The 13635-nt window shown below is 40.4% G+C and overlaps 2 protein-coding genes across 8 annotated transcripts in view; both read left to right on the top strand.

Annotated features, from left to right (window-relative positions):
- LOC121160757 (selectin P) overlaps positions 1-10728 on the top strand; it is a 42915-nt gene extending 32187 nt beyond the window's left edge. For all 5 annotated transcript variants that reach the window (XM_040986805.1, XM_040986809.1, XM_040986808.1 and 2 more), the window contains 6 exons: positions 334-543; positions 1454-1639; positions 2760-2879; positions 6840-6870; positions 8910-8965; positions 9835-10728. In XM_040986805.1, the coding sequence (XP_040842739.1) occupies positions 334-543; positions 1454-1639; positions 2760-2879; positions 6840-6870; positions 8910-8964 (602 nt within the window). In that variant the 3' untranslated portion in view covers position 8965; positions 9835-10728. The remainder of the gene's footprint in view (positions 1-333; positions 544-1453; positions 1640-2759; positions 2880-6839; positions 6871-8909; positions 8966-9834) is intronic.
- Positions 10729-12562: 1834 nt separating this feature from the next.
- F5 (coagulation factor V) overlaps positions 12563-13635 on the top strand; it is a 65105-nt gene continuing 64032 nt past the window's right edge. For 2 of the 3 annotated variants that reach the window (XM_040986801.1, XM_040986800.1), the window contains exon 1: positions 13088-13170. Coding sequence is in view for 1 of the 3 variants with exons in the window: in XM_040986799.1 (XP_040842733.1) it covers positions 13013-13170 (158 nt within the window). In the remaining 2 variants the exon portion in view is untranslated. Of the gene's footprint in view, positions 13171-13635 lie in introns of all 3 variants that reach the window. The other variant, XM_040986799.1, reaches the window with a different exon arrangement.

Raw genomic sequence — 13635 nt, 5'->3', positions numbered from 1 at the left:
GCTCATCTTTAAAAGTAGCAGGAGCGGGCAATCAGCCCATGGACACACCTGGTTCTCTACTTAGTCTTTTATGTTTCTGTCTTGATTCGCTTTCCTATTTTAATATTGGTAGCATTGAACCCCAGAAGAAGCATTGTGGCCAGAAGAATAATCTCTTCAAGGATACCTCTAAATAATTTTTATTACCTTGTTTTCCATATCAAAGACTAATAGTTTTGCTTTGCTTCCTTATTACAAGAACCTCCCTTGTTACAAAAGGAATGGAAAGCAGTCATTTCTTTTGTTCTTCTTTCAGCCTGGACTTTCCTAATTGGAAACATTTTCTCCCAACAGCCATGGTGTCAGTTGTTACTCCACAGGTGCAATGCCCCGCTCTCACCATTCCCAGCCAGGGAACAATGTCCTGCAGGCACCATCTGGCAACCTTTGGCTTCAACACCACTTGCTACTTTGGATGCAAAGCTGGATTCACACTTTTAGGAGACAGTATTCTCAGTTGCAGTCCTTCAGGCAGATGGACAGCAGTGACTCCTACATGCCGAGGTAAGGCGTTAAGGAGCCATTCCTATGTTATCGTCCTGCTAGATACTGTATCTGCCTGCTGCAATTCCACCTAACCCAACAGCTCCTGAAGGATGTAAAACCCATGAATACACAGCAATCTCATTTGGAAGTAATGTACAACAGGCATGTTACCTCTGTCCTTCATGTCATAACCCAATGTCCCGGTACTCAAAAAACTAAAAGAGGAAGCATGTGGAGAAGTTCACAATGTTTCAGAACAGTAGGAATGGCAAACTTGAAGTAAGCCATGTGAGTGTGAAACACAAGTTTCAGCTCTGTGAATTATATCTTAGCTGTCGCCTTAGACTAGAAGTATTAAATCCCATCTCTGTTTGTTTCATCGTTCTATTGCCTACAAAGTACTGTCAGAACTTGGCAAATGTAATTCTTGCTGAATAATCTTTATTTCTCTGAAATTTAATACTCTTAGTTAATTCTTTCGTTTCCCATCCATAAATTTGAGAAGTAACCTGAAATTTCTTGAAATATAAAGGAAGATGATGGTGTCTATTTTTTTTTCCAAATTTTCCATGTTTGGTTAAGCATTCTAATAAACATATGCTAACATGACAATCACCAATGTAATAATAATGACATTTAGAACAATAACAAGATTATTTGTAAGAAGCAAAGTTGTGTGGATTGTAGTTTTGTAGGGAAGATTGGCCAATCTATGAGCAAACGTTCTTTCTTATTCTTTGGCTCACATTCTTTGAGTGGCTGTTTTACCTCATGTGATGGTGAAAGAGCAGTGTTGGGTACTGCTCATCGCCCTGTATGAACTTACATATTATGTCTCATTTATGAAAATGTAAGTCAGAATACAAATAAAACCCAGGATCTTTTTGCCACTACATATGTGTTTCTTCTTCATCCTTTTGTTATGTAGCTGTCACCTGTCCGGCGCTGCACATTGATAACCCGGGAGAGATGAACTGCTCCACTCCTTGGGGGAGATTCAGCTTTGGATCAACCTGCACCTTCCATTGCCCAAAGGGTCAGTTACTAAATGGCTCAGCGAGAGCAGAATGCCAAGAGAATGGTCAATGGTCAGCACCCACACCAACTTGCCAAGGTACATTTTAAAAATATCATTTAGGAGGGCCCAGTGCGGTAGTCCAGTGGCTAAAGTCCTCGCATAAAATGCGTAGGGATCCCATATGGGCGCTGATTCTTATCCCGGCAGCTTTGCTTCCCATCCAGCTCCCTGCTTGTGGCCTGGGAAAGCAGTGCAGGATGGCTCAAAGCCTTGGGACCTTGCACCCAAGTGGGAGATCCAGAAGAGGCTCTGGGCTCTTAGCATTAGATTGGCTCCGCCGCAGCCCTTGCAGCGGCCTGGGGAGTGAAACAGTACAGGAAAGATCTTCCTCTCTGTCTCTCCTCCTCTCTGTATATCTAATTTTGCAATAAAAATAAATAAATCTTAAAACATGTATATATCATTTAGTAAGCCACCTTAATGTGGAAAAAAAAACCAAATCATTATTTCTTTCATGCCTATTCCTTAAGTGGTTCTGTTTTGTATCACTGGAGTAGTTCCATTCTTAATAAATGTTTCACAATGGGTCAGGAATAATCTCATTGCCTTGTAAGTGGCAATGAGAACAAAATTTAGCCAAGCACCATTCCTTTCTCAGTACTTAGATTTGTGAACTGAATCCTTTAATTTCCTTATAATCTCTCTTTTCTAAACAGGGAGTTAGTTACTTCAAGAAGATTCCTAACTTATCTTAGAAGAGGTTTGTGCACCACTCATCTCTACGAACACCACACTCTCCGTTTATTCACCATCCCGTGCTGGTTGTGTGTGTCTTGTGCCACCCCTTACTCTCCATCTGCTTCCTAGAAGCTGGTTAAGAACACTTTTTGTTGAGTAACTGAGTTTTTTATTACCAAAATAACTACCATGGTTTATTTGATTTGTCCAAACTAGCATGTGGAGACTTTTGGCACCTACAACTTAATTCCAACTTGACAGATTTGGAAACGACACGTGATAATTCAGCTTTGAAATTAAAAGTGGATCTGGATCCCTATTCTGTTCCACTGGATTGGTGCCTCGATTTTCTTTCATGCCAGGTTGTCAGCACTGCTGGGATCTGTCACGATGCCGCCTGATCTCACACCTCAGGGAAATGGCTGATCTCTTACAAAGTTCACCTGTTATGTCTTACATGTGTGTGTGTGTTTTACAGCAGGGTCGCTGACTATTCGGGAAGCTCTCACATACGTCGGTGGAGGGGTGGCTTCTCTTGCTGGCTTGGCAACGGTTGGAACACTCCTGGCTCTACTAAGAAAGCGTTTCAGACAGAAAGGTAAATAAGAAAGAGTCTTCTTGCTTTCTTCTTTTCATGCGATAGGGTCTGCAAGTGAAAACAGATATTCACTAGTTTATGCTTGACAATAGTCTCTTAAAAAATAAAACAAGGCAAGTTATCTAAAGCACTGAGTGCCCAATCAGAATCACCAGTGAAGACACAAAAGCGATGAACTTGTTTGAGCTTTTAAGAGGCCATTTAGGATATCCACATCAGAGTATCGGAGGTCGGTGCTTGACTCCGTCTGCTGACTCCAGCTTCCTGCTCGAGTGGACCCTGGGAGAGGCAGCTGTGGTAGCCCGTTGTATCTACATCAAACGGGACTTAAGGAGGAGGTAGAAGATGCAGCTTGAGATGTAAGCTGCTTTATCAGGGACCTGCAGTGATACTTATAGAGTTCATGTAGGATTTAAGCAGAAAAGTATACAAATGAATAAACATTCGGTATGGGGAAAAAAGAACTTTTTAGTCATAGAGGAATTTCAGCTTAGGAACAAAAGAAAAGAGCAGTCCCTCTATTAAGGTTTTTCTTCTTCTTTTATTTTTAATTTTATGATACAATTCCATAGCTTCTGGGATTTCCCTTACTCCCTCCCCAATTTCCCTCCCCCAACTGATTTTACAATAGGATAGTCCTTAGTAAGCAGTCATAGGTCCATCATCCTGTTAAGTGTATCCTGATACTGTAGGTACAGACAATGGCAGACAGTCCTCGAGCCTATTGTTAAGATATATCCAACAGTTTCATTGGGAGTTCATCTTTGATTTGGAAATAGAGATGCATACTACATTGTATCTTCACATCTGGATATGATAATCTCTATTATACAGTTTTCACACATTCCCTTAAATGTAAAGCCATTAAAAATCAGCAACAGGAATAAAGTTAAAAAAAATCACAACACCATAAGTTAAACAACATGTTACTGAATAACCAACGTGTTGATGTGAAAAACCAATGTGAAAAGGAAAGAAAAAAGCATCCTTGGAGGAAATGATGCTACTATCAGACCTATGAGTCAATGAAATATTTAATAAGAGAAAAGAAACTATTTTGAAGAAGTGAAAGTAAAAACAATATAAAAACCCATCAGTTGTACCAAAAGCAGTAATGAAAAGCCTATTCATCTTGCAATTTGCAAGAAGTTTGCCTTATATCAGAGAGAAGATATGATATTTGTCCTTTTGGGATTAACATGTTTCACTGAGCATAATGGTCTCTAGTTAAGACCATTTCGTGCAAATGGTAGAATTTTATTCTTTTTAATGGCTGAGTAGTATTCCATGGAGTAAATGTACCACAATTCTTTATCCACTTCTCTTTCAACAGGCATCTGGGTTGTAGATTGTGTTGCTGTAAATATAGAATCACAGATCTCTTTCTCATATGCAGACTTCATTTCCTGTGGATATATTCCCAGCAGTGGGACAGCTGGGTCATATGGCAGGTTTATTTGCAGTTCTCTAAGTCGTTGTACTAGCATGTACTTCCACCAACAGTGAAAGAGTGTACCTTTCTCCCCATATCCACACCAGCAGGTGTTTTAGTAAAGTTCTCAGTGTAGACCAATCTCACTTGAGTTGGGTTAAATCTCAATGTGGTATTCATTTGTATCTCCCTGATGGCTAGGGTGCCTGAGCGTCTTTTCATATGTCTGTTAGCCATTTGAATCTGTGCTTTTGAAAAATGTCTGTTCATTTCCTTTGCCCATTTTTTCACAGGGTTGTTTGTTTTGCCATCACCGAGTTTCTGAAGCTCTTTTAAATCTTGGATATTAGTTCCTGATCAGTTTTGTAATGTGCAAAGGTGTTCTCCAATTCTGTTAGTTGCTTCTTCACTTTGTCAATTGTTTTCTTTGCTGTACAGAAGCATTTTAGTTTGTTGTAGTCCCATTTATTTTGTCTTTGACTGCCTGTGCTTTTAGCGTCTTTTCTAAGAAGTCTTTCTCTGTTCCTATATCTTAGAGTGTGCTTCCTGTGTTTTCCTCTAATAATTTGATGGTTTCTGAGTGCAGATTAAGGTCCTTGATCCATTTACAGCCGATTTTTATATAAGGTGACAGGTGAGGATCTTGCTTCGTACTTTTACAGACTGCGAACCAGTTGTCCTAACAGCATTTGTTGATGAAACCAGGCTTCTTTCTTGGCTTGTTTTCAGTTTTCTTGTCAAAGACGAGTTGGTTATAGATGCATGGGCTCCCCTCCGGGATTTCTATTCTGTTCCATTGATCTTCTCTCTTTGTGTACAGTACCAGACTGTTTTAATGACCACTTTCCTGTAGTATGTCTTGAAGCCTGGAACTGTGATTCTTACAGCTTGATTTTTATTTTTCTGGATAGCTTTGACTATTTGTGGTCTCTTGTGCTTCCAAATAAACTTTTGTGTCTTTCCTATTTCTAAGAAGAATGTACAGTCCCTTTTAAAATAGCAAACAGGAAACTTAAATACCTAGGAATTAATGTAACCAAATACATGGAACACCTCTATTTGATGAAAACTATAAAACATTAAGAAAAAAAGAAATAGAAGAAATCATTAAAAGATGGACAAAATTACCATGTTCCTGGATCAGCAGAATCAACATCATTAAAATGTCCATATTACCAAAAGTAATATACAAATCCAACATAATCCCAATGAAAATCTCTCATAAGGTTTAAACACCTTTCTTTAGCTGATAGGACTTTGGTGCTGCCCATAGTTTCACAAATCTTTGATTATAAACTAATGGGACTCTTGGTGAGAAGTCCCTATGGAAAATAAATGCCGGGGCCAGGTAAGTGAAAATGTCTAAGGTCAAATACTTGATGGAGCTCTCATTGAATTGAGGGGTGTCAGCACCTATTTCCCACAGCTTGGGACAAACCACCTGTTCTCTGTTCTTCCCCTTCCTCCATATGCAAAGCCACCACTCTATTGAGAGTATTTTACCACAGTTCCTTTTTATGGTGTCCTGTAAGTGGGTGATGCCAGAGATGGACCAAGAATTGCAACAAAGTCACCACGTACAATTTGTTTTTATCCTAATTAAAGGATGGAGGCAAGATCTCCTAAGAAACAGATGAAAATTCCCATAATCGTGTAGGAATCACACTACTCCTGTCCCCTAACACGTTCTTTGAGAATTTCTGGGGAACTCCCTGCCTACTGAAGAAGTACCAGCAGCCAGACTCCCTTCTAGATTTTTAGAAATAAACGAATTTATTGGGAATAAGAAATTTTCCTGGAATTATGCAAGCCTGGATTCAGATTTCCCAGTATTTTGTGATCAAATAATTGGAAATGATACATATTGTGTCCTGATCCTGCAAATTCTAAGTACATTCTCACATTGAAGCTGAAAATGTATTCATTCATTTCATGTAATTTAATATTTATTGAACTCATTGATAACTATGAGATGCTTTGCCCTGTTTTATCAACCTGTTGGATGGTCGTCAGGCAATAACTATGTCTAAAGCTTCAAGGATCACAGTCTGTTGTTTGGATTAAGATAGAAGATTCTGGATCATACATGTTACTAGCAAAGGAAAACGACAGTGTTGTGTTGAGACAGATGTGTTTAGTTTGTCTAGCTGATGCTTGAGGGAGTATATTACCAGGTACAACACCCTCAAATGCCAAGGAAACAGGTTGTAAGAACTAATAGATGAAGAAGAGAACAAAACGAAGCAAACAAACAAAAACTAAAATAGACATAGAATACATCTCCAAGAGGCTGAAGACTCCAGGGGTACAAAGAGATTTTTATCAGAGAAAGAAGATGGAAGGACTCTGTACTTAAATATTGTCAGATGTTTGCTTTAGTATAAAACAGGCGGCCCTACCTTTCAGGGAGAAAGTGTTCTCAATATTTCTCTGGTAACTCGAAGGTCAGTAGGTCTAATAATTTCTATCACTAATGACTCATTTGTTTGTTTTTCTTTTCCAATCATTCTTTTTCTCGATTGTTTCAGATGAAGGAAAAAGCCCCTTGAGCCCTCATAGGTGAGTTGAAATTGTACATTTTGGGGTAAGTTTTGCTGATTTGACCTTCTGACTTACTATGTCAGAATGATAAAAAGGACAAAATCCGTGTCCTTTTAAAAAAAAAAAATTTGCTAACATCCTCTTTCCCAGGTTTAAGTAATGCAGATAATAAATCCTATCTACTTAATTTTTTTAAATCAACAAATGTGCTTATTATAATCTAAAGGAATAATATAAAAGGGAAGTGACAATAAATAAAAACTAATACAGACAAAATGCTAAACATTATAGGCTGCATTAACAGGTGTCTTGACGCCATCAGAAGTTAGTACCTTCTCGTAGATTCACAGCGAAGTTCCTAGCCACACAGGTAGGCTGCTTCCAGCCAGTGGAACCAGAGATATGGCCAATGCCAATGTGATTATCCAAATGCAGGACAACTCTTCATGAGAGCTCTTATAATCTTCCTTTATTTGCATAGCAATTGTGCTATAAATAATGTCAAACAGTTTATTTTTATGTAAATCAGTGGAGTTGCAAACTCAGTGGTAGTTAACCCACCTGTGTATAAATGTTGAGTATATACTCCAAAGTTACATGTAGTATAGGACAATTTATTTGTGTACTGTTCCTATTTGGACATCTACCACTGCTGACCATGCTCACTACATATTAACAGAATTCCTGTTTATTATTAATACCAAAAGCACCCTTAGGGTCAGTGCTATCATTCTTTGAAAATTATTGCTAGAGTAGCAAACTCAATGCTGAGAATTTTGCGTGTCTTCTCACAGAAGAGACTGAAGCCCCCTAGAGGACTTAGCAGGTATTTCATACATAAAGTATGGCAATGAAAATCACCCAGAGCTGTTAAGCAGGATTCTGACAATTTCTTTAGCGTATGCTTTTCTTGCCTTTGATGAAGATTTATTTATTAAAAAGGCACATTTATAGAAAGAAGGAGAGAGAGAGAAAAAAAAAGGAAAAGAAAGACTCTTCCAGGCCTGGCACAGTAGCTTAGCGGTTAAAGTCCTCACCTTGTATGTGCAAGGATCCCATATGGGCACTGGATTTGTGTCCTGGCTGTTCCACTTTCCTTTCAGCTCCTGGGGAATCATTAGAGGATGGCCGGAAGCCATGGGACCCTGTATCCATGTAGAAGACGAGGAAGAAGCTCCTGGCTTCAGATTGGCCCGGTTCCAACTGCTGTGGCTACTTGGGGAGTGAAGAGCAGACAGAAGTTCTTTCTCTCTGTCTCTCCTTCTCTCTGTAAATATAACTTTCCAATAAAAAAAATCCTTAAAAAAAAAAAAAAGGCTAAAAAAGAGAAAGAGGGCCCGGGACAGTGGCCTAGCGGCTTAAGTCCTTGCCTTGAACATGCCTGGGATCACATATGGGCACCAAATCTAATCCCAGCAGCCCTGCTTCCCACCCAGCTCCATATTTGTGGCCTGGGAAAGCAGTCGAGGGCAGCCCACAGCCTTGGGACCCTGCACCCACGTGGTAGACCCAGAAGAAGTTCATGGCTCCTGGCTTCAAATTGACTCAGCCCCAGCTGTTGTGGTCACTTGATTATCAACCAGAAGATCTTCCTCTCTGTCTCTCCTCCTCTCTGTATATCTGACTTTGCAATAAAAATAAAGAAATCTTTTTTTTTAAAAAAAAGATAAAGAATCTTCCATCTGTTGGTTCAGTTCCCAAATGGCAGGAGCTGAGTTGATCTGAAGCCAGAATCCAAGAACTTCCTTTGGGTTTCCCACATGAGTGCAGGGTCCCAAGGACTTGAGCTACTCTCCACTGACTTTCCAGGCCCTAAGCAGGGAGCTGGACTGGAAGTGGAGCAGCTGGAGCACGAATCAGCGTCCACATGTGATGCTGGCACTAGTAGGTGGAGGATTATCATGTTGAGTCACTGTGCTAGTGCTTTTCATTCCTTTTTATTGCAAAATTGGCACAATGGGGCAGTGATCCATGGTTATTGGAGGTAATATTTGATTATCTATTTTGCTGAGAATCAATTATTCTTTGGCAATCACGCTTGTGTTTCTGTTCTGTAGTCACCTAGGAACATACGGAGTTTTTACAAATGCTGCATTTGACCAGAGTTCTTAAGGTAAGTTACTGTGAAGATTTTAAATTTGTAAAAATTCACTTATTAGAGAAAGAGAGGAACAAAGAGAGAGAGAGCTCCCTGGTACTGGCTGGTCCGCTTCCCAAAGAGCAGGGCCAGGGATGATCCAGGAGCATTAACTCAAGCCACGCCTCCCACATTCGTCACAGAAAAATTACTTGAATGCTGCCCCTGAGGACCTGTGTGAGCAAGAAGCTTGAATCAAATGCTTGAGATAGGTGCTGAACCCAGATACCCAATATGTGATGCAGGCAGTTCTAATTAATAAGATAACCACTCACCTCAAAGATACTAAAACAAAAACAAAAACAGAAACAAAAATAAAATAGGTCAGTAAGGAGAAATGGAAGAATATAAAGCTTGTATTAAATTTTAAGCGTGTCTTACGTTTTCAGACCATGAAAAAAATAGTACTGATAGTAAAAGGCAGATATCAGATCAGAGAATGAGTTCATATAAGGGTTTCCATCCCTTCCGGGATAGAAATATTCTATGTCCTAAGTGGTCTCAGGATGTGTTACATTCCAGCTAAAGGTTCCTAAATGGCATTGTCACTGTGTCCTTGCAGGAGAGGCAGAAATTAGGACTCCTGGGAAAATTCAACCAAACTTTTATGTAGTCAATCCCCTATGCTACTTGCCAGGGAAAGCAAAATATTGTCTGATGCTTTCTAGCTTCTTAAAAGCTCAGTGAGTAGTTGAGTTTGCTATGAACAACAGACTTATGGCATAGCATTTGTAATCTACAAACAGGATCATGTGAGCTTCAGAGGATACATAGGACATGAGATCGCCTTATTTTATATTTTGAGGAAAATAAAATTGTTCTCATTTCTTGCATTTCATTTTCAGGGACCGTTCTTCTAGTCATCTCGCTCAACCTCCACAGGTTCCTGTTTATGAACATTGGGTTTCCTGCCAGACTTGACTGTAACTGTAATGCATTTGTTGCAGTTTTCTGTAAATACTTGTGAATGAAGGACATGGCATTTCCTTTAGATTAGCTCTGAGTCAGAGCAGAAGGATTTGACCGCATTCCCAAGCTCTCCACTCACCACGCCTTTCTATTCCACTTCTACTCTTCCTCCAGCAAAGCCTCAGCAAAGTCTCTGTAGTGGTTGGTGCACTTCGGCAAAGCCTGCAGCATCAGAATCACTAGAAGACACGCTGAGGAGCAATATCACCAAGTCTTTATTCTTGGACTAAAGTATAGTCCAAGAATATGAGTGTTGTCAGAAGACAAGTGCTGTCTCAACTCGGAGGAATTCCTGTGGATTCTCCTGGGACCTGCTGTGGTTGTTGATGATGCGGCTTCCTGCACCCCTAGTACTGACATTTCCAGAGATGCCTTTAATGGGTACCAGAAACTATGGAAGACCAAGAATCAAGACTTTGCTCAGTGTGTCAAATGTGGAGACCAACACTAAGATGTAGAAACAAAATGTTTCCCTTATATCTCTTCTTCCTTTATTAGAGTTTTATTCAATGACACCTTCAGTGTGCCTGTTCACCATCAATTCAATGCATCTTGAAGTTGTCAGCAAGTGAGCAAACACATCCTATAACCTTATCCCAAGAGAAAGAGAAGTAGGGAAGTTCTTAATTCCGATCATATTCTGCAAGGAAGAATGGATGCATTTTTAATGTGTTCTTCAAAAGACGTATTTAGTAAATACGTCACTGAAAACTAAATTGTGCTTATTAGGAACTCACACACAAAAATAAAAATCAAACAATATAATTCTATGCTGCAATAATATTTTCTTATAGCTTTGATACACAAAATTAAGAACACAAGTAGGGCCTGGCGCGGTGGCTTAGGGGTTAAAATTCCTCACCTTGAACACACTGGGATCACATATGGGTGCCAGTTCTAATCCTGGCAGCTCCACTTCCCATCCAGCTCCCTGCTTGTGGCCTGGGAAAGCAGTCGAGGATGGCCCAACACCTTGGGTGGGCTCCTGGCTTTGGATCAGTGCAGCACCAGCTGTTGTGGTCACTTGGGGAGTGAATCATTGAATGGAAGATCTTCCTCTGTCTTTCCTCCTCTCTGTGTATCTGACTTTGCAATGAGAAAAAATAAATCTTTTTAAAAAAAAAAAGAACACAAGTAAAAATGGCAAAGTAGTCTAACATTACAACACTTATGCAGAACATTTGGTTGTAACCTTAGAATTTAGGGACACACGACCTTTTTGACGTTCTTGGAAATTTTAACAAATTTTTATTTATGCTGTTAATGCAATCACGTCATTATAATCAGCACAGAAGGAATTCCTATTGTTTTCTAGAAATGTTTACAACCCCAGAGACTTGTTATCTTCCCAAGACTTGCAATCTTTCTTTTTTGTAGTTTTCTTCTAAGAGTCAGTAATCGGATTTCTAAAGTACAGATCATTAACTGCTCTTTTCTATGGGGAACATGCTAATGAGTATGATAATGGCGCCTAGAAGATGCTCAGTGCACAGGGATCTTCTGCTACCATCGAGGAGTCTCCCTACATCTGCCATCGTGCCTTTCAAATAAATACATCTTTTAAAAATGTCTAAAATAACTGTTTGAGAGCGGAGTTATTGGTCCAATGGTTAAGACAGTAGATAGGACACAGGGCCTGTGAAAGGTTTCTCTGACATACTGCCCGTAGCCGTGTCAGTTGTTAGGCAAGTAGGTTGAAGGTCGCAATCTTATCTGGTCTCTAAGTCATAAGCTGCATCTTGTCAAAGCTCTCTGGGAAGCTTTTTTAAAAGTAATGATTTATTTGAAAGGTACAAAGACACATACACTGGAAGGGGATGCGGGGAGGGAGAGAAAGAGAGATTGAGATTTTCTAGCTCAGGATGAGGCGGAGGGCAAATATAGGAGCATGGAATTCAGTCTGAGTTTCCCACATGGAAGACAGGGACCCAAGCACTTGTGGTTTTAGCTGTTACTTCCCAGTGTGCACACGGGCAGGAATGTGAAATAAAAAAATGGGGCTGGAACTTAAACCCAAGAGAATATCACAAGTGGGGTCTCAGTGTTGTGCCAAACACCTGCTCCTCCCTAGGAAATTTTGATGGTGTGTCAACTTTGGGAACCACCAATGTTGGAGATACAGAAGTATAGGGAATTGTTCCTATTTTTAAATAACTTACAATCTAGCAGGGGGTAGAATACTCACATAAACTGATAAACTGTATTCAACATGAGTCCATAATTTGAATGGTTTTATAAGAGTCCATAAAATGGAAACATCATTTTTGAGCCCAGAATCAAGGAAAATAGAACAAAGAACTTCAAAGAATGGACAAACATAAAGAGAATGGGTATTTTAAGTTGGCACAATAAAATCAGCCAAGGAGCTGACACACTACTTGGGAACATTTGCATTAAAATCTGAAGCCTGAGAGTAACTTGAGGGCAGCAGATACAGGGAGCACACAACAATTCAACAGGATGCTACAGATCACATCATTCTCAGCTCCTCCATCCCCAGCACGATTTAAGGCAATATGAAGCCACCAGATCTTTCAAGACAGAAGATACATTACAGGCAGCAAAATAAATTCACAGTGATGTCCCTTTTGTCACCACCTAGGAGCAGGGCACAGTATCTTTTTCCTCACATTAGAGGGATGGGGTGAAGGGTGCAGGGGGTCAGGGACAGGTGGTGGCTGGCTCTTACCCCAGGGGTGGAGGTAGGTACAAGAGGAGGAGCATAGCTTTGTCCAAGCACATGAGAGTATTGTCTTGTCTGTCAGAATGTCTGCCCTCTGCCCTTTCTCCACTCGTAGTAAAACAGTCACTAAGCTGGTTGCTCTCTCAAATAAATTCCTCTTGTCAACAGGGCAGTGACCTCAGTCTTTAGCCGGAAAAACCCAGGAAGCGGGGAGGGACAGTGAGCCAGACGCTGCTAGGCGAGAGGGTGCTGCCACCCGCAGCCCCTTGAGCTCCCTGCAGTGTGGACGGCTCAGCACAGGACATAGTAGGCTGCTGAGCAAGCCCTGTTTGGGACCCGCTGGGGTAGTCAGCAGCCTCAGGGAAGGAATCATGTTGCCAGGCTGCCCACATCTCTGGGCCCTGCTTGTCCTGGGCACCAGCTGGGCAGGCTGGGGCAGCCAAGGGACTGAAGCGGCACAGCTAAGGCAGTTCTACGTGGCTGCTCAGCACATCAGCTGGAACTACCGTCCTGAGCTCACAAACCTAAGGTAACTCAGGTCTGGTATCTGCTGGGGCTTCAATAGAGGAAGTCATTTTTAGTAAAAATATATTTAGATGACTCAAATGGCTTAAAATGGCTTTTAGAAAAAACTTCAGGTAGGTAGATGCAATTCATAGAAAAGTATAATGAAATAAAGTTAGTGGATGCTAATTTTGCCTCCAATAAAATGATTATCACTCTGAGGATATATAGCATACTCCGTTTGATCAATTACATGCTGCTTTCAAGACCTTGTTTTTAACACAGATTTGTCAGCACATTTGATTGTTGGTTTAATATATTGATTGATTCAAAGTGTCCCTGGTTCCTTTATTGGTCTCCAGGCAATGTTCTGCTGATGTTAGCGTCAGATATTTTTATAAAGCTTTAGCTTACGTATTTGTTACCTTTCCTGAATAACTGCATCTTCTAAGACTGAAGTGTGCAGCTTGAACTTTAAGACAAGAAATCA

The sequence above is a fragment of the Ochotona curzoniae genome, unplaced genomic scaffold, assembly GCF_017591425.1.
Source record: "Ochotona curzoniae isolate NIBS_2020 unplaced genomic scaffold, NIBS_Ocur_1.0 contig_4558, whole genome shotgun sequence".
Lineage (NCBI taxonomy): Eukaryota > Metazoa > Chordata > Mammalia > Lagomorpha > Ochotonidae > Ochotona > Ochotona curzoniae.
Note: the sequence above shows the minus strand (reverse complement) of the source record. Positions and strands in the feature narration are given on the sequence as shown.